A 19503-nucleotide genomic window follows, 5' to 3' on the forward strand; every position below is an offset into this window, starting at 1 on the left:
CCACTTCTGGGATCGTGTGTCTCTCGCCTCAGCATCTCGGCGGTCGCTGGACACAGAGGTATGAGGGAGCCCAGAGGAGATAAAGATATTTCCATGCCCGAAAGGACATGCGATTCCCTCTCATCTCTGTCCAATGCCGTGCTCTCCACTCCGGAATATGCAGTTGCCGGGAGGGCTGAAAAGAAACGGTCCATAGTCTGCTGTACCGGGGTAGACGCCAGGGCCGGCAAGGAAATGACCCTGACCACCCCTTTCCTCTTTGTGTGAGGCATCAGGAAACGAGGTATTATTTTAAATTAAGGAAAGCAGACACGGAGAGATCTCAATGCGTCTCTCACAGCTCCTCACATCGCCACAATCTTGGCCCATCCCCTCCTCATTTTAGAAAACTATTAAAATTGACTTTGTGAGGTTTCTAGAAAACTAAAAAGTGTCTAAGATTATTCTGTATGTCGCTGGGGTTGTCCAGTTTCTTGTTTTTTGCGAAATGGATCAATCCGAGAGGTTTTGCGGTCTAGAAATGAAATGTAATGTAATGTAAATGTGTGGAGGTAGCTCTAAAATAAGAAAAAGATCCCTGGATAATGCAGGTCCCCAGCCAAAGTCCCTATTAAGAATTGTTCATTATACTTTAGAGTTACTGCATGAAAAGCAGATTATAAATCAAAGTACAGACAAGAGTATGATAAGATGGAAGTAAAAATAAGCAGAAAAACACTATTGGATTAAAAAAAATTCCAAAACAACTAAATTCAGCAATGGACAGTGGCATGAAAACTGAGGCCATCAGTAAAGTTTCAGGTTAATAAGTTCACAGAGCAGGGCTCCCCCATCCTCCAGAAGCACAAACCCTCTCTCTTCCATTCTTACACAAACTCCTCTGATTACTCAGAAAATGATGAAACAGGATATGGCTTCATGAAACAAAACAATATAGTTGCCTACCTGTTCCCCTCCTCCCCCTAATTCCATGCCTATAAGAAAACCCCACACCCAAACATTTAAACATCTTAAAACTGAAAGTTCTGCTCCAGTCACTGTCATCTCTCTGAATTTCTGGCATTTCTTTTAAACGGAGTTTTGTGATTGCGAAAACAGTCACACTATTAGAAATCAAGAAACAGTGAAGTGGGTACCACTTCCCACTCACACCGGCCCAGGCAACACTCTTTTCTGCACCATGTTGTGAAACTATGTCAGGGTAGTACCTGAATGGATTCAAAGGTGAGAACCCCATTCTCCCAGGCATTGAGTATTTCTAGGATGGCAGCTGAGATGCTGAGACAAGCTTCATGCCATTTCATCTGCCTACAAAGAAATGGACGGAGGTCATACAGAGAGACATATATTACTCAGCAGAAAATGCTTCCTACATATGGTTCCAGTCTTCCTGCCAGCTATCAACTGAAACCTAAGTATCTAGCTCTAATTCAAACTAAAATGCTCATCTCCTTAGATCGTTCTGCAGCTGCCTGCATTGTTATTTTCAAAACTAATTAAAGTATTGGTGAGAAACAGCACAGAGGCATCTAGATCTTTTTACAACTCAGTATGGTGGGAATTAGAGAATGACACGATGACAAAATTCATCACCGTTCCCGTCCCCACGGATAACCGTGGGAAATAATCCCATGTCATTTTCTAGTGTCTATTTCAACCTCAGTCCTTCTACACCAGCATTCTTCAGTGCAAGGCTTGAGGGTCAGAGGTTGTATTTTTTTATTTATTCACTTTTTTTTTTTTTCTATACCGTTCTCCCAGGGGAGCTCAGAACGGTTTACATGAATTTATTCAGGTACTCAAGCATTTTTCCCTGTCTGTCCCAGCAGGCTCACAATCTATCTAATGTACCTGGGGCAATGGGGGGGATTAAGTGACTTGCCCAGGGTCACAAGGAACAGCGTGGGTTTGAACCCATAACCTCAGGGTGCTGAGGCTGTAGCTTTAACCACTGCGCCACACACTCCCCCATTCATACTCCGATTTTTCCCTCTCTCCTTAAAGAATGACATGAAGATGGTTTTCCGCAGTTATCTGTGGGGACGGGAACGGTGATGAATTTTGTCACCATGTCATTCTCTAGTGGGAATATACAACTGTCTAAACTCAAATGTAAGATAGAAAGAAAGTGGCACATCCTTAAGCATCTTTTTTCTAATGAATGGCTGAAACATATTCACAGCAGTACTGTAGCAAAGCACAAAGCACACCACCCACACAAGCTTCATTTCGGAAGAGTTGTTGAGCAGAGTGACCAAGGATTCTACTATGGTGGAGTCTGGGCGGAAGCAGGGGTGATCTGGGTTTAGAATCTTCCCTTCTTCTGGCATGCAGGTCTGCATCCAGGTCTCAAAGAATGGCACCTCCCCAGTGGCACTTGACTCTGAGAGGATCACCTGCAGGGAAAGAGATTGTTATCAGAAGCTGTGGCATGTGACATCTGATCAAAGAGTGGGTGCTGAAGGCAGTGTCACACAAGTCAGTCATGCCAGAGAGACAGCGAGATGCTGTGATCATGCTTGTCCTTTCAGATAGCACGTGAGATGAGGAATGCTTAATCAAGTGAGATGATTTACAGACATGACTTTTTAAAAGGTTTTCATACAATCTACAAAGCTAAGAGTTTGCACTTTTTATAGCTTTATTTTTTCACAACAATGTAATATGAAGAATGTATCAACATTACCATTGCCAAAGCTTATTTTCCCATCCCAGCCCTTAACCACTTCGTCCACAAGCTTCCAGAACTCTTTGAAACAGAAGCAAAGGCAACATACTACCCATCACAGAACAAATGTAACAGATGCTATCATGCACCATATTATTTTTTTAAACCAAAGCTTTATTACATGACCTAGTATGCGCTCACTGTATATACAGTTCCCACACATCTTGAAATTTGTGTACATATCTGCACTTGATTGCAGTTAAGTTTCCCTAGCAAACAGGTTATAGTTGGGTTATGCAAGCCCAAAGCTTTTCCAGCACTACTATTTAACATTTCTATAGTGCTGAAAGGCATATACAGTGCTGTACATTTGACATGTAAAGATGGTCCCTTCTCTGAAGAGCTTACAATCTAGTTTGGACAGACAGGACACATAGGGGTAAGGGAGTTCCTTGCAGAGAGAATGATAGGAAGGACATAGGTCATTTTATGGTGAGTGAGAGTTAGGAGTTGAAAGCAGCTGCATCTTATACTGTGCATGCACCACATCCCGAATATCCTGATGCATGGGAAAAGAGCAGAATGTTGATCGGAACCCCGTAACAGAGGGTCCATCACTCTAGGGGTGGGGGGGATCCTTAGCTTCCTCCTCAAAGTGCAAAACTGAACACTCCTGGAGAATAAGCTCCTGCAGCACCCAAAGCAGACGCCTGTTTCTCCTCGAAGCGGCTGGAACACTTTGCGCCCATCCTGGACGCATCTACCGCTCGGCGCACACATAAAACACACTTCTGCTTTTTAATAGTGCTTGTATCATACGCGCGGGAGACCTAAGCACAAAAACATTGTATAAAAATGGCTTTTTAATTTGCTCTTGTCTGTGGTATGCTTTTTTTTTTTTTTTCAATCTTATAGCCCAAAGCTACAAAGATTAATAGAACAGATCCCACTGGCTCACTAAACTGTAGTATGTGCCTAAAGGAAGGCCAGGCGGACAGTTGAAACTCCTCTAAAGAATTAAAATTGGAGGAGGTGGGGGAAATGGTAGGAGGGACTTGACACTTTCGAGTATGGCACCCCTGAGGTTGGTAAGACCCCCAAAAGGGTCCCCCAAGCTCTGTCCAGACAGCAAAAAGGGACAAGAGAAAGTTACCAACCAGATCCAACAGGCTCTAACTATCCAAAGGAAAGACTGCACAGGCTTACCACTCCACCTGCTGGAGACTGAGAACAGACCGATTTTAGATGGAACTGCACAGCCAACTTGTACTGCAGCCAAGAGTCAATGTCTCAGTCTCCACCTGTTGGCAGAGGAGCGTAAACCCATCCATTTTATGCTGGTCTTCAGAGATGCTAAAGAAAGTGGGCTTTTAGCTTGGATTTGAATACTGCAAGAGATGGAGCCTGACATAATGACTCAGGCAGTCTGTTCCATGTGTAAGGGGCAGTAAGATAGAAGGGACGGAGTCTGAAGTTGGCAGTAGAGGAGAAGAGTACGGTGAGAGACCCCAGGAAAGAAGTTAATGAAGCCGTCTGCGCAATGTGTGGCGGCGGCGAAAAAGGCAAACAGAATGCTAGGAATGATTAAGAAGGGAATCATGAACAGATCGGAGAAGGTTATCATGCCACTGTAACGAGCCATGGTATGCCCTCACCTGGAATACCACATCAAGCACTGGTCATCGTACATGAAGAAGGACACAGTACTACTCGAAAGAGTCCAGAGAAGAGCGACTAAAATGGTTAAGTGGCTGGAGGAGTTGCCATACAGTAAGAGATTAGAGAAACTGGGCCTCTTCTCCCTTGAAAAGAGGAGACAGAGGGGACATGATCGAAACATTTAAGATAATGAAGGGAATAGACTTAGTAGATAAAGACAGGTTGTTCACCCTCTCCAAAGTAGAAAGAACAAGAGGGCACTCTCTGAAGTTAAAAGGGGATAGATTCCGTACAAACGTAAGGAAGTTCTTCTTCACCCAGAGAGTGGTAGAAAACTGGAATGCTCTTTCAGAGCCTGTTATAAGGGAAAACACCCTCCAGGGATTCAAGTCAAGGTTGGACAAGTTCCTGCTGAACCAAAACATACGCAGGTAAGGCTAGTCTCAGTTAGGGCACTGGTCTTTGAGCTAAGGACCGCTGAGTGAGCAGAATGCTGGGCATGATGGCCACTGGTCTGACCCAGCAGCGGCAAGTCTTATGTTCTTATGATTTACCTGATAAACCTCGCAATCTTGTACACTCCTGTCACATCTCAGGTTTCTAAGTTTCAAGGCTTGATATAAAACATATCATATAAATCTATGTGTTTAACAATAACAAATATTAATACTTATATTGGAGAAAAGGCAGCCATTTTGTATACAGGAAATCTAGATAGACAGTACTACAATCTCAAGCACCAAAACTAGGCACCGCCGTAATTCCATAGTATCTCAACTTAGAAAGGCTTTCGTTTTTAAAAATTCTCTCAAAGAAATAGTATCGAATCCTGCCTTAAATTTTTGATAAGATGTTTCAAAATGCCGATGGTGTGATATATTATTTTAAAGTGTAAGTCCAATGACACTAAATATGGAGGTTGGCATGTTCGGAGGTAAATGGTTTCTCTAAAGTACCTCAGCCCCACCACTCCACCGCTATGTTTGCTTCAAAAAAGTGGGAGGTTTACGTGGTAACTCATCATAGGTACTGGTTTTCTAAACGCTGTGCTAATTTTACAGTATTAATATTATTTTATAAACTAAAATAGTATAGTGTGTCTGAGTCTAATTGGGGCTTCCACTGGCTACTATTTCATGGCCCCTACCTGGTATGGGTTATTAACCATATTTCCAGGCTTTAAGATAGGGTTTATTAATAGGCCATTATAAGGTGAAAACATAAATATTTTAGTTAACAACTTAATAAATGCAATATCTGAAGGTAAGGGCAAATTAATGGAAGTGGCTTACGTCATCTTTAGTTCACGCCTTCAGTGTATGCTCCAATGGCCTCTTTTCTAACGTGGTTTAAACCACGGCAGTTGAATTAGTAATTAGTTCCTCCCGTCAGTGTAGAGAGATCTCCTTGCATGAGTGTGTTTGGTCTACATTGAAGGTAAGCTTGGTTTCATTTAGCACATAAGAATTGCCGCTGCTGGGTCAGACCAGTGGTCCATCATGCCCAGCAGTCCACTCACACGGAGGCCCTCTGGTCAAAGACCAGCGCCCTAATTGAGACTAGCCCTACTAGCGTACGCTCTTGTTCACCAGGAACTTGTCTAACTTTGTGTTGAATCCCTGGAGGGTGTTTCCCCCCTAAGACAGACTCCGGAAGAGCGTTCCAGTTTTCTACCACTCTCCGGGTGAAGAAGAACTTCCTTATATTCGTACGGAATCTATCCCCTTTCAACTTTAGAAGAGTATCCTCTCGTTCTCCCTACCTTGGAGAGGGTGAACAACCTGTCCTATCTACTAAGCCTATCCCCTTCAGTACCTTGAATGTTTCGATCATTTCCCTTCTCAATCTCCTCTGTTCGAGGGAGAAGTTTTCTAGCAGCACTAGCTTGTTTTAAGGACATTTTGATAGCCATACGGACTACTGTGGAGAGCAAAAATAGTTGTTTTTTTTTATTGTAGCCCTGAGTCGTTAGTGTTGAGACCGGATGACTTTTACTAATTCATTGCCATGTTTTCGGTGTTGAGGTATAGAGTTCTGAATCAGCATGATAAATTGTAAATTTATCACCTAGCTCCTTGGTTGACTAATAAGGAGCAGTCAATATTATGTTTAAAATGAAGGTTTACATGTTAGTGCCCCACAGCTTGCTTGCCCTGACTAGAATTAAGAGGATCAGGACTTTCTCCCGAATACCTGTTCGCACCACAAACAACATAAAGAACAACGATCAAAAGATTAATAAGGAATTGAAATATATTTATATGATGTTTGGTGGCTAAATTTTATGAGTAAAGTAACATATTGTAATTTGGTTTGGTTTTAGCAATTGTCCCTCCTGAAGAAGCCTTAGTGGCGAAACTCAGGACTGAGTAGAGGAGACATACACAAGAGTGACCACATTTTGATGAGATAGACACAATAGCAATCACATGATATAGCAGAAGTAAGGTGGAGGAATCCTGCAGAGTCACATGGAAACAGCAGCAAAGAGCCAACTTCAAGTATAAGTTAAGTGCACCGTTTAACATTCTAAGATAAGATTTAAGTAAGAAAGTGTCGCGATGGCTCTTATTTGGAGGATATCATAATCATCTGAAGGGACTCATGGGTGCAATGATGGTCCCTCTGTGACTCCTATGCAGGAGATTGAGCACTCATATAAAAATCTTTATATTCATTTAAAAGAAAAAAGAATAAATAACAGCAATCAATTCAGAAAACTTTTCTGACTAAAAACAGTTTGACCGGTGTTTAAAGTTTATAAGTTTATTATTTTGGAATTCAATTTGGCCTCAAATAAATAGGATGATGGACAATCCAGTAGCCTTGACTTATGATACTATTTTATTTGGTACAACAATGAGAGCAGAAAGTCAAATTTCGTCACATAATAATAAACTTTTATTCATATTAACTGGAGTAGCAATTCAACAAATAACATGTAACTGGAAAAATTATGACAGATTAAGTTATAACTTTTGGTGGAATTCGGTATGCCATATATATAAAATGGAGCGCACAATAGCAACACAGAAAGGTTATTTTGGTAAATTTCTGAAGATTTGAGACAATTAGCAGATTTTTGTAATGATTAATAACATTTTCCCATAATAAGAGATTTGTTAAGTGGGGATGTGGGTGGGTATTATTTTATTTACCTTACAATATGTATGAATTAATTAATACATTTTGAAGTATTAGGTTAGAGTTTCTGAAATAGGAAGGGAGGGCTTGGGTTTTTTTTAAAAATTTTACTTATATTTGTCATACATATTAAATGATTTACATATTATCTAAAACATTATAAAAATATGAATATAAATATGATATATTGTACTTAAAGTATTCATGAAGGAAAATCAAGTGTGTGTTTATAAGATTATATGTATTTTTCTGATACACTTGTTGTAATATGAAAAAATGAATAAAGAAATTAAAAAAAATAAAATAAAGTTTATAACATAAATCGACACTGGAATTTTAAAACAACTGATTTCCTATGAATATTCAGTTACATAATCAATCTCCCTGAATTTCCTATGCTACAGACTAGATGTCAGAGAGAGGGCTGGAACAGGTCTCTAGAATCATGCCAGTCTTCCCACAACAAGGTAGAGGATAGAAAGGAATTAAACATCCCCAGCAATTAATTGCACATTGATTATGGAAGTTCTCACCTCAGAACCATAGGTCTGGGCCACATGACACAGCATAAGAAAGGAGATGTCAAAGAGCAAAGCTCTCACCGAGGCAGCTTTGGCTTCAAAAGAAACAAACACCAATTAGTCTCATACACAAAATACACCTCAATGCGAGTTCCCCAAGCCATATTGTCAGCATACCTCAGCCCTGTTGCAGAGATCAGAAAAGAGCTGTGTTCTGCGGTGTAAAATCTCTGCTTAAACTGCTGCCATAGCTATGAAAGTGAAGTATCGATGCAGACAAAAAAACAAACATTTGAATTGGGCACCTCTAGCTTAATTAAAAATAACTTCCCAGCCTGCTTATATTTGCTGCATGTAAATACTACACCCTATCAGATCTAGAAAGAAGCTCTGTCACAAGTATTAAGAAGAGCTCTCGAGGTTAATCTGAAAAACTAGGATCAGACCCAGCATACCTTTGCTTATGAATGAGGTTCATTCCTTTCTTTCATGGTAGATATAAAAAGGGTAAAGAGTCAAAGATTTGATCTGCCGTCTTTCTGTGGTACAACCGAAGCAGTCTACATTTTTTTATATGCAGCTACTTTCTCTGTCGCTAATGGGCTCATAATTGGTACCTGGAGCAATGGAGGGTTAAAAAGTGACTTGCTGAGGATCACAAGAAGTCAGGTTCTCAGCCCCGTGTGCTAACCGTTAGACTATGTTTGGAGACATTCCGCCATATGAAACAGAAATTGCATTCAGCCCCTTCCAACACCGGCAATATTTAAACCAGGGATCTAAAACCCAATCCCTCAATATGCTTCAATTTTCTTTGACGGATAACTGCTATAGTCATGACAAGCGCTCAAAGCTAGAACTATTGGGGTAATTTAATGAAAAACAGCATTAACATTTATACATTAATTGCGTGCATATGCGATTAGAAAAACCGGCATAAATGCCAAATATCCGACACGTGTATACATATGGGTGGAGTTCGGACAGAGCATAGGCAGACTGACACACATGACACAGTATTTTCCAACAGGTGCATCACTGGCAAATAGGCACGCTGGCTGGAATAAGTGCTCACACCTAATCACATATGCACATATTATTATTAGGCTTTTATATACCACCTATCAAGGTTATCTAAGCGGTTTTACAATCAGGTACTCAAGCATTTTCTCTATCTGTCCCGGTGGGCTCACAATTAGAGAATGACACGGTGACAAAATTCATCACCGTTCCCGTTCCCGCGGATAACCGCGGGAAATAAACCCATGTCATTTTCTAGTGTCTATTTCATCCTCTGTCCTTCTACACCAGCATTCTTCAAAGCAAAGCTTGCAGGTCAGTGGTTGTGGCCATTCATACTCTGATTCTTCCCTCTTTCCTTAAAGAATGACATGACGATGGTTTCCCGCGAGGACGGGAACGGTGATGAATTTTGTCACCGTGTCATTCTCTACTCACAATCTATCTAACGAACCTGGGGCTATGGAGGATTAAGTGACTTGCCCAGGGTCACAAGGAGCAGCGCGGGGTTTGAACCCACAACCCCAGGGTGCTGAGGCTGTAGCTTCAACCACTGCGCCACACACTCCTCTATGAGAGGGTAAATCAAAAAGTAAAGGTAAAACACGTTTAATGGCTTTAAAAAAGTAACTGTGAGCAATTGAACATATCACTTTTCCACATAGTCCTCATGCAAGATGATGCATTTGTTGTATCGTTCAACCAGTTTCTGCATTCCTGAAGAGAGGTTTTTCGGCTGCTCCCGAAGCCAGGTGAGCACCGCTTGCTTTACTTCATCATTCTTTGTCTTTTGCTCTCTGGGTTGCAGTGATGCAGTCATGTCTCATCGCCAGTGATAGTTCTCTCCAGAATACTTGGATCTCTTACAGCAGGGGTAGGGAACTCCGGTCCTCGAGAGCCATATTCCAGTCGGGTTTTCAGGATTTCCCTAATGAATATGCATTGAAAGCAGTGCATGCAAATAGATCTCATGCATATTCATTGGGGAAATCCTGAAAACCCGACTGGAATACGGCTCTCGAGGACCGGAGTTCCCTACCCCTGTCCTACAGACTTTCCTGTATCTCAACTCATCATGCATTATGCCAAATGCAGATCCATAGCTGACATCCAAATTTGCAGCCAGCTGAGACACCGTTATCTGTCAGCCTTCTCTAATCAAGGCATCCGCCCTGTTAATGTGCTCTTGTGTGCGCAATGTTGATGGGCAACCAAAATGACCTTAGTCGATTACACCCATTCTTCCCATTTTAAACTTTTTTTTACCCACTCATAAAACCTTTCATTGATTCATGGTGCTATGTCCATACTGAGTCAATATCCGATGGTGAACTTCCACAGGTTTCACTTCCTCTGTCCAAAGTGCACTACTGTGGGTTGTTCTTCAATGGTGCATCCATGTTTCTGACCTCGTGGCTGCCACACAACTAAACGCCAAGCGCTGAACTGTGCATGGACGAACTATCAAACAGGCAATGTACGAGTACATATGTTGCATTTTGTTAGCTCTATTCCAGTTATCACGCAATTAACAAGGAGAAATTAGGTTCTTACCTGCTAATTTACTTTCTTTTAGCTTCTCCAGACCAGTAGAGGTTAACTTTACGAATGGGTATATATCTAATCATGACCAGCAGGTGGAGACTGAAAACAAAACTTTGGGACAGTATATACTATCCTCCCTTCTCTATTTCCCTCAGTCTGCCGAATAGCCAAGCAGAACCAAGAACTGGAAAACAGGAAGAAAACAATACTCCGAACAGGAGTAACAACTAACATACCCAAATGCTGTTGGAAAATGCAGAGGAGAAATACCCGAAGGAAAATGTCCCCACAGCTCGCCAGCTAAGCCAGCCGAGCCACAGCCGCTGTTCTTTAATTCTCCCCGGCCCTAGAAAAATACTAGAACCCGCAGCAAAAAACAAAAACTGCCCGCGAAAACAGCCCCAACAACAACAACAACAACAGACAGGGTGGGGACCTCTACTGGTCTGGAGAAGCTAAAAGAAAGTAAATTAGCAGGTAAGAACCTAATTTCTCCTTCTTTAGCACTCTCCAGACCAGTAGAGGTTAACTTTACGAATGGGACGTACCAAAGCAGTCCCTCTCACGGGCGGGACCCCCGAAGGGCCAATACCAGAACACGCTCACCGAACACCGCGTCCCGACGCGCCTGAACATCTACCCGATAATGTCTAACAAAAGAATACAAGGAGGACCAAACCGCAGCCTTACAAATATCCACCGGAGGCACGAGCGACGACTCAGCCCAAGAAGCCGCCTGACCCCGAGTGGAATGAGCCTTGAGAAACTCCGGAACAGGCTGCTGTTTCAGAAGATAAGCGGAAGCAATCGTCTCCTTGATCCAGCGCGCAATAGTAGCCTTAGAAGCGCCAGCTCCCCGACGAGGACCAGCCAGGAGGACAAAGAGATGATCGGACTTCCGGAATTCCTGGGTCCGCTGCACATCAGAGCGAAGGACCCGACCGACATCCAACTTGCGCAGCTGCCGTTGCTCAGAAGAGCCCTCCCGACCACCCAAGACCGGGAGAACCACCGATTGATTGACATGAAAAGGAGAAACAACCTTCGGCAGAAAGGAAGGAACAGGCCGCAAGACGACCCGCTCCCTAGACAACTCCAAGAAGGGAGCCCTACAAGAGAAAGCCTGCAGCTCAGAAATACGCCTAGCAGAAGTAATGGCCACCAAAAAGACCGCCTTCAAAGTAAGGTCCTTCAAAGAACAGTCGTCCAAGGGCTCGAAAGGCGGGCGCACCAAAACAGAGAGAACCAGATTAAGATCCCAAGAGGGAACCGAGGGCCGTAGGGGAGGCCTAAGCAACTTGGCCGCCCGCAGAAACCGAATCACATCAGGAAGAGCCGATAAACGCTGACCTGACACCAACCCTCGAAAGGTCGACAGGGCCGCAAGATGAACCCGGAGAGAAGACCAAGCCAGGCTTCTATCCAGGCCATCCTGCAAGAACTCTAGAATGTTAGGCAGAGAAGCGCGAAAAGAGGTCACTCCCCGCGCCCGACACCATTCCTCAAAGAGACGCCAAACCCGCACATAAGCCCGAGAGGTAGAAAGCCTCCGGGACCCCAACAGTGTAGCGATCACCTTGTCTGAATATCCCTTCTTGCTAAGGCGACCCCTTTCAAGAGCCACGCCGTAAGACAGAAGAGAGACGGGTCGAACAAGGGAATGGGACCCTGCATCAGAAGGTCGTCCGAGAGAGGCAGAGGAAGAGGAACCGCCACCAGGTGCCTCACCAGATCCGCATACCACGGACGTCGAGGCCAATCCGGAGCCACCAGCACCACCAAACCCGGATGGTGAACAATGCGAAGAAGCACTCTGCCCACCAGCGGCCAAGGAGGGAACACATACAACAGCCCCTCCGTTGGCCACGGCTGGACCAGAGCATCCAGACCCTCGGCCAGCCCTTCCCTGCGACGACTGAAGAAGCGGGGCACTTTGGCGTTGCCACTCGTGGCCATCAGGTCCATCAGGGGCTGCCCCCAATCTTGCACTATCAACCGAAACGCTCCGGCGCCGAGAAACCACTCTCCTGGATCCAGGAAGTGACGACTGAGGAAGTCTGCCTGAACATTTTCTACCCCGGCTATATGAGAAGCCGAGAGGTCCAGAAGATGGGACTCCGCCCAAACCATGAGCCGAGCCGCCTCCTGCGCCACAGGAGTGCTCTTGGTGCCCCCCTGACGATTGACATAAGCCACCGCCGTGGCATTGTCCGACAGGACTCTGACCGACTTGCCCAGCAAAAGGGAGTGGAAAGCTAACAGCGCCAGCCTGACCGCTCTGGTCTCCAACTCGTTGATCGACCAGGAGGCCTCCTCCGCGGACCAGGTGCCCCGAGCTGAGTGGCCCATAAACTGAGCCCCCCAACCGAGGAGACTCGCATCCGTAAGGAGCACCGTCCACTGCGGGAGATCCAGACCCACCCCCTGAACCAGGTGAGGGGTCCGGAGCCACCAGCGCAGACTGCAGCGCGCCAAGCCTCGCAGGGGAACCGGAACATCCAAATCTTGCCTCCGGGGAGACCACCTCCGGAGCAGAGCATACTGAAGAGGACGCATGTGGGCCCGCGCCCACCTCACCACGTCCAGGGACGCCGCCATTGACCCCAGGACTTGGAGGAAATCTCGCGCCCGAGGACCCCGGGACGCCAAAAGCAGGCGAATCTGAGATTGCAATTTGCTCACCCGGGCCTCTGGAAGGAAGACCTTCCCCAAGGAGATGTCGAACATAACCCCAAGGCACTCCAGACGCTGAGCCGGGACCAACCGACTCTTGGAAAGGTTGACCACCCAGCCCAGCGACCGGAGAAACTCCACCACCCGAGCCGTAACCCGGGAGCTCTCCTGCAACGACTTTGCCCGAATCAACCAGTCGTCCAGGTAGGGGTGAACCAGGATGCCCACCGACCGCAAGGCTGCCGCGACGACCACCATTACCGTGGTGAACGTCCGAGGAGCCGTGGCCAGACCAAAGGGAAGCGCACAGAACTGAAAGTGCCGCCCCAAGATCGCAAAGCGAAGGAAGTGCTGATGAGAGGCCCGAATTGGAACCTGCAAGTAGGCCTCCGTCAGATCGAGAGACGTAAGAAACTCCCCCGGCTGAACCGCCAGAATGACCGACCGCAGCGTTTCCATGCGGAAAGACGGAATCTTGAGAGCTCTGTTGACCCCTTTCAAATCCAGGATGGGCCGAAAGGTCCCCTCCTTTATGGCCACCACAAAGTAAATGGAGTACCTGCCGGTGCCCCACTCCGTAGGGGACACCGGCACCACTGCCTCGAGATCTAGCAAACGCTGAAGGGTCTGATGAAAAGCCTGCGTCTTCCATGGAGTCTGACATGGAGAAGCGAGGAAAAGGTCCGGCAGAGAGCGGGTAAACTCCAGAGCGTAACCGTCCCGCACCACCTCAAGGACCCACTGATCGGACGCGATCTCGGCCCATTTGGGGAAAAATTTGCGCAGCCGGGCCCCCACCGGAACCAAAGGGGGCGCCGGCAAGGAGTCATTGCGCAGGACGGGAAGCGGGGGAACCGGCGGAGGGATTCCCTGCCCCCCGACGGGCCCCCCGAAAGGGCTGCATGCGCTGGAAGAACCGACCCCGGGAAAAACCCTGAGCCGGGAAAGAAGCAGCCCCACGCCCCGGGCGATACTTGCGAAATTCCCGCAAACGCCCCCGGGCAGCCCCACACCTAGACGCAGGGCGGGCACGGTCCTCAGGCAGACGGGGCACCTTCGAGTCCGTCAGAGTCTGAATCAACTCATCTAATTCCTCTCCAAACAAAAAGACCCCCTAAAGGGAACTTTAGTAAACTTAGCTTTGGACGCAGAATCCGCCGCCCAAGCGCGCAGCCACAAAATACGCCGCGCGGCCATGCCATAGACTTAGCCGAAATCCGCACCAAGTCATAAAGAGCATCTGAGAGGAACGAGGCAGCCATCGCAATCTTCGCTACCTCCTGATCCACTAGAGACCAGTCATCAGACTCCCGATCCAGGACACGCTCAGCCCACCGAAACACGGCGCGAGCGACTAGCTCCCCACAAACAGCCGCCTGGACCCCAAAGGCAGAGACATCAAAATCATACTTAAGAAGAGTCTCTAACGCACGCGCCTCCGAGACCCTAAGAGCAGAACCGTCCATAACAGGCACGGTATGCCGCTTAGGAAGTGCCGAGACCACCGCGTTCCCCATTGGCGAAATTAAGGTAGCCCTACCTCCCTCCGGGACGGGATACCCAAGAGCCAAGGCGCACACCAAACGAAACTGCGCCCATAGGCCACTGCGCCAACACAAAATCCCGCAAATCCTGACGCACAGGAAAAGAGCGGGAACCAGGACAGACCCCCTGAAGCAGAGGGGCCCCCATACGCGGGGTCTCCGGCGGCGCCACTGCAAAAATGCAGCACCAAGGAGACCTGCTACCCAGGTCTAAAAGCTCATCCCTCTGAATAAAAAAGCGCACCACGGACGCATCTGCTCTGGAAGACGGGAAACCCGCCGCCCCGCTGCCAACAGGCGTCCCCTCTAGAGGATCCTGGAAGCCCGCCAAAGCAGCCAGGTCCTCAACCAGGCCAACACGCTCCTCCGCCCACCAATTCGCAATCCAAGCCCCCCCGCGGGCGCTTGGATGAGGGAGGAGGAAGAGGGGACGCCAAACGAAAAGAGGGAGGCAAAGCCATAGGGGGCGCGGAGGGAAACCCCCCCCGAAACCCCCCAGGCGCACGTGGGACCCCCAAAAGTCCGCACAAAGAAAGAAAATAAATTGGGGGCAAAAAACCCCTGGGGGTCCCCAGGGACTCCCTGCCCCAGCAGGGGTCCATGCTGAAACCTGCCCCTGTGTTCGCCATACAGGGGGAAGGTCACCTGAGGTTGCAGACAAAATGGAGGGGCCAGACAAAGAAAATGGCGAAGTTCCCGCCAAAAATGCTCCCTCCATGGCCTGTAGCGGCTGAGAAGACTGAACAGTCTCAGCCGCTAAGACAGGCAAGTCGGCATCAGCTGTCAAAAAATCAGCTGAGAGGGAATCCTTCGGGGAATCCCTCCGTGGGCGGTTGTGGAAGACCGGGCTTCCCCACTGCTCCAAGCCGACTCGCGAGGCACCATCGGCGGGGAGCTCTGGGCGCCTGCAGCCGCTGCCGACGGAGCTCCACCACCTCACCGACCCAAACCGCCGAGTTCAGGCCGGCCGCGAGTGCCTCGCGGCTGGACTAAAATTGTGGCCTACTCCCCCGGAGAAGGGCACAATTGCTCCAGACGCGACCTAGCTATAAAAAAGTGCTGGTTACATGAAAAAATACAGTAAAATACAGTTTTCTTAAAGGGAAACAACCCTTCAGACCAGCACTACCTCAGGATTTTTTATTTATTTTTTTTTTTTTTACAGAACAGACTCCACAGGCTCTCGAAGCAATATGCCTTGCTTGACTTAGGGGGCAAGGCTTACTGCTGAGGCTCCTCTAAAAAAATGTGGGGAGGTGGAGGAAGTGGGGGGAGGGACCCCGCTCGTGACCCGCCGGGTTTGACACCCCCGAGGTCGGACGGACCCCCAAACAGGGCCCGACCAAGCTCCGTCCGGCCAAAAACAGGGACAATAAACCCCTAAACAAATTCCAACAGCCCTACCAAGAGAGATGGGTACAGATCACTCAACACCTGCTGGAGACTGAAAGAAGACTGAGGGAAATAGAGAAGGGAGGATAGTATATACTGTCCCAAAGTTTTGTTTTCAGTCTCCACCTGCTGGTCATGATTAGATATATACCCATTCGTAAAGTTAACCTCTACTGGTCTGGAGAGTGCTAAAGAATTGCCTTTAATTTCTGATTCATCCTCGTACATACCCCGTTACACTAATATTCGCTAAAGAAAAGTAGGTGCCTATTTTCTTTTATAGAACCAGTTTCTAATAGGTGCCCCTTTATAGAAAAGACGCCTAGGTGCACTACAAAACCTGTCGAATTACAATATCCTCCTCCAGAACAAATAAAATCTGAAACTGCCCCCATTTATTTTAAATTAGTGATAATATATAGAAATAAAACAAAACCATAAAGCAGATAAGGTGATCCCTTTTTTTTAACTGGACTAGCAATGTATTTTTTGATCAGCTTTCGAAGGCAACCCTTATTCTTCAGATCAGAAATAAGCCAATGTTGACAAATATCAGTATAGAAACATAGAAAAAAGCAGCAGAAAAGGGCTATAGCCCACCAAGTCTGCCCATTCCAAGTATCCCCTCCCCTGAATTTACTCCCTTAAAGATCCCATGTGAGTATCCCATTTTCTCTTAAAATCCGTCACGCTGCTGGCCTTTATCACCTGGAGTGGGAGTCTGTTCCAATGAGCCACCATTCTTTCGGTGAAGAAGTACTTCCTGGAGTCGCCATGAAACTTCCCTCCCCTGATTTTCAGCGGATGCCCTCTGGTGGTCGAGGGTCCCATGAGCCAGAAGATATCATCTTCTGACTCGATGCGTCCCGTGATGTACTTATATGTTTCAATCATATCTCCCCGTTCTCTTTTTTCCTCAAGTGAGTACAGCCGCAATTTTTTAAATCTTTCTTCATACGTGAGATCCTTGAGCCCCAAGACCATCCTGGTGGCCGTTCGCTGAACCGACTCGATCCTCAGCACGTCCTTTCGGTAGTGTGGTCTCCAAAACTGAACACAGTACTCCAAGTGAGGCCTCACCATGGCTCTGTACAACGGCATCATAACTTCAGGTCTCCTGCTGACGAAACCTCTGCGGATACACCCCATCATTTGTCTTGCCCTGGAGGAAGCCTTCTCCACTTGATTGGCAACCTTCATGTCCTCACTAATGATCACCCCTAGGTCGCGTTCCGCCGTGGTCCTAACCAAAGTCTCACCATTTAGTACATAAGTTCTATGCGGGTTTCTCTTACCCAGGTGCATTATCTTGCATTTTTTAGCATTGAAGCCTAGCTGCCAAGTAGTTGACCATTGTTCCAGCAACTGTATAAAGGTGAAACATGAAAGCATTCGAATGAGGGAGGGAGGTAGGAGCAAGGGCTGGATATGGGTGGGAGACAGAGAGATAGGAAGGTGACAAAGCAGTTTAAATTCACAGTTTGTAATGTGAAAGAAAACCAAGGTCTTTGATGAGATGAGACATATACACTTACAGCTCTCTTCACTGATGCGTCTAGTAAATTCATTCAAACTGTAAAGAGAAACCAGAAAGTTACAAAGTGTATATGAATTGCAACACTAGAGTCAGGGGTGCCATGTTAGTAAGTTTCAGTTTACTGATTTCAAGTTTACCTCATTTATTGTATTTGTTTATTTTTGGTCATTTTTCTTTTTTTAATTCTTTATTCAGTTTTAACTCTTGCAACAAGTGTACAAAATTCAATCAAATAATTTGTACAAATCACTTGACATTCTAACAATTACAGTGGTACCTTGGATTACGAGCATAATCCGTTCCAGGAGCATGCTCGTAATCCAAAATGCTCGTTTATCATAGGTGCATGTGTGCATGCTCAAGGCCCAGCACCGGAGGCAGATTTTCGGGCACCGGCACAGCACAGCACAACACAGGACATGCTGGTGCAGGTGCGAAGGCTACATCAAAGTAAGAAGAGGGTTCGAGTGGGTTGGGGGGACCTCAGGTCGCGGCGGGGGGGGGGGGTGCCGGATTGCGGGGGGAAGGTGCTGGTTCGCAGGGGGGGTGCTCGCAAATCGAGGCGCGCTCGGTTTACGAGGCACCAAGTTTGCAAATGTTTTTCTCGTCTTGCAAAACACTCGCAAACCGGTGCACTCGTAAACCGAGGTACCACTGTATTGTCAAATGCATATAAAAAAGACCCCTCCCCCACCCATCCCATTCAAAAAGATTTGGGGGCCATTGATTGCATATTTTAATGATTAGACACCTTGGATACCTTTTTATTACATAGGACTATATTTAATGTGGGGATGGGGAGGTATGTTATGTGACTTTTGGTCATTTTTCTATTGTTAAGCTGATAACAAAATTTACTCCTGGCAAAATTCTGCACAACTGCACAATGCAGAACTTGCGCAAAATTCCCCAGGCACACAGAATTACTTCTATTCTGTGCAGAAATTGGTATCAGCACTCCCTTTCTCCATCTGCAGCCTGAATTGCTGCCAACGACATCTTCTGGCAACATGCACGGGCTCTGTAGGCTTCCCTCTACCATGTTCCTGCCTCAATAATATCACATGTCTTTCTTCACAGGCATGACTCTAGTAGAGGGAAGCCTGCAGAGCCGGCAGCAGGTTGCCTATTGGAACTGGCATTGCTGAGGTGCACAAGGAACCTTAGGGAGAGAAGCACATGCAATGCCAGGATGAGTGGAGTGCCACAGGATTCAGTGCTTGGACCTGTGCTCTTCAACATATTTATAAACGACCTGGAAATTGGTATGAGCGAGCTGATTAAATTTACAGACAATACAGAGTTATTCAGAGAAGTGAAGACACAGAAGGATTGCAAAGACCTGCAACATGACAAACACGCTTGTGAAATGGGCTGTGACATGGCAAATGAGGTTTTACGTGGATAAGTGTAAGGTGATGCATATCGGTAACAAATACTTTGCTGGAAATCTTTTTCACTCAGAGACTATATAAGCTCTGAAACGCATTGCCAGTGGATGTGGTAAGAGCAGACAGCTTAGCTGGTTTTAAGAAAGGTTTGGATAAGTTCCTGGAGGAAAAGTCCATAGTCTGTTATTGAGAAAGACACGGGAGAAGCCACTGCTTGCCCTGTATCGGTAACATGGAATGTTGCTACTCTTTGGGTTTTGGCCAGGTACTAGTGACCTGGATTGGCCACCGTGAAAACGGGCTATTGGGTTTGATGGACCATTGGTCTGACCCAGTAGGGCTATCCTTATGTTCTTATGTCATTCTCTATTTTCCTGCCCCGTCCCCATGAGTTCTGTTGCTGTCCCTT

General features: G+C 46.5%; 1 protein-coding gene across 3 annotated transcripts in view; it reads right to left on the reverse strand.

Annotated features, from left to right (window-relative positions):
- The window catches only part of MED24 (mediator complex subunit 24), a 103983-nt gene that overhangs the window by 39697 nt on the left and 44783 nt on the right, over positions 1-19503 (reverse strand). For all 3 annotated transcript variants that reach the window (XM_033917765.1, XM_033917764.1, XM_033917766.1), the window contains 4 exons: positions 17702-17739; positions 8005-8087; positions 2218-2396; positions 1209-1308 (listed from right to left, as the gene is read on the reverse strand). In XM_033917765.1, the coding sequence (XP_033773656.1) occupies positions 1209-1308; positions 2218-2396; positions 8005-8087; positions 17702-17739 (400 nt within the window). The remainder of the gene's footprint in view (positions 1-1208; positions 1309-2217; positions 2397-8004; positions 8088-17701; positions 17740-19503) is intronic.

This window comes from Geotrypetes seraphini, chromosome 13 (assembly GCF_902459505.1).
Source record: "Geotrypetes seraphini chromosome 13, aGeoSer1.1, whole genome shotgun sequence".
NCBI lineage: Eukaryota > Metazoa > Chordata > Amphibia > Gymnophiona > Dermophiidae > Geotrypetes > Geotrypetes seraphini.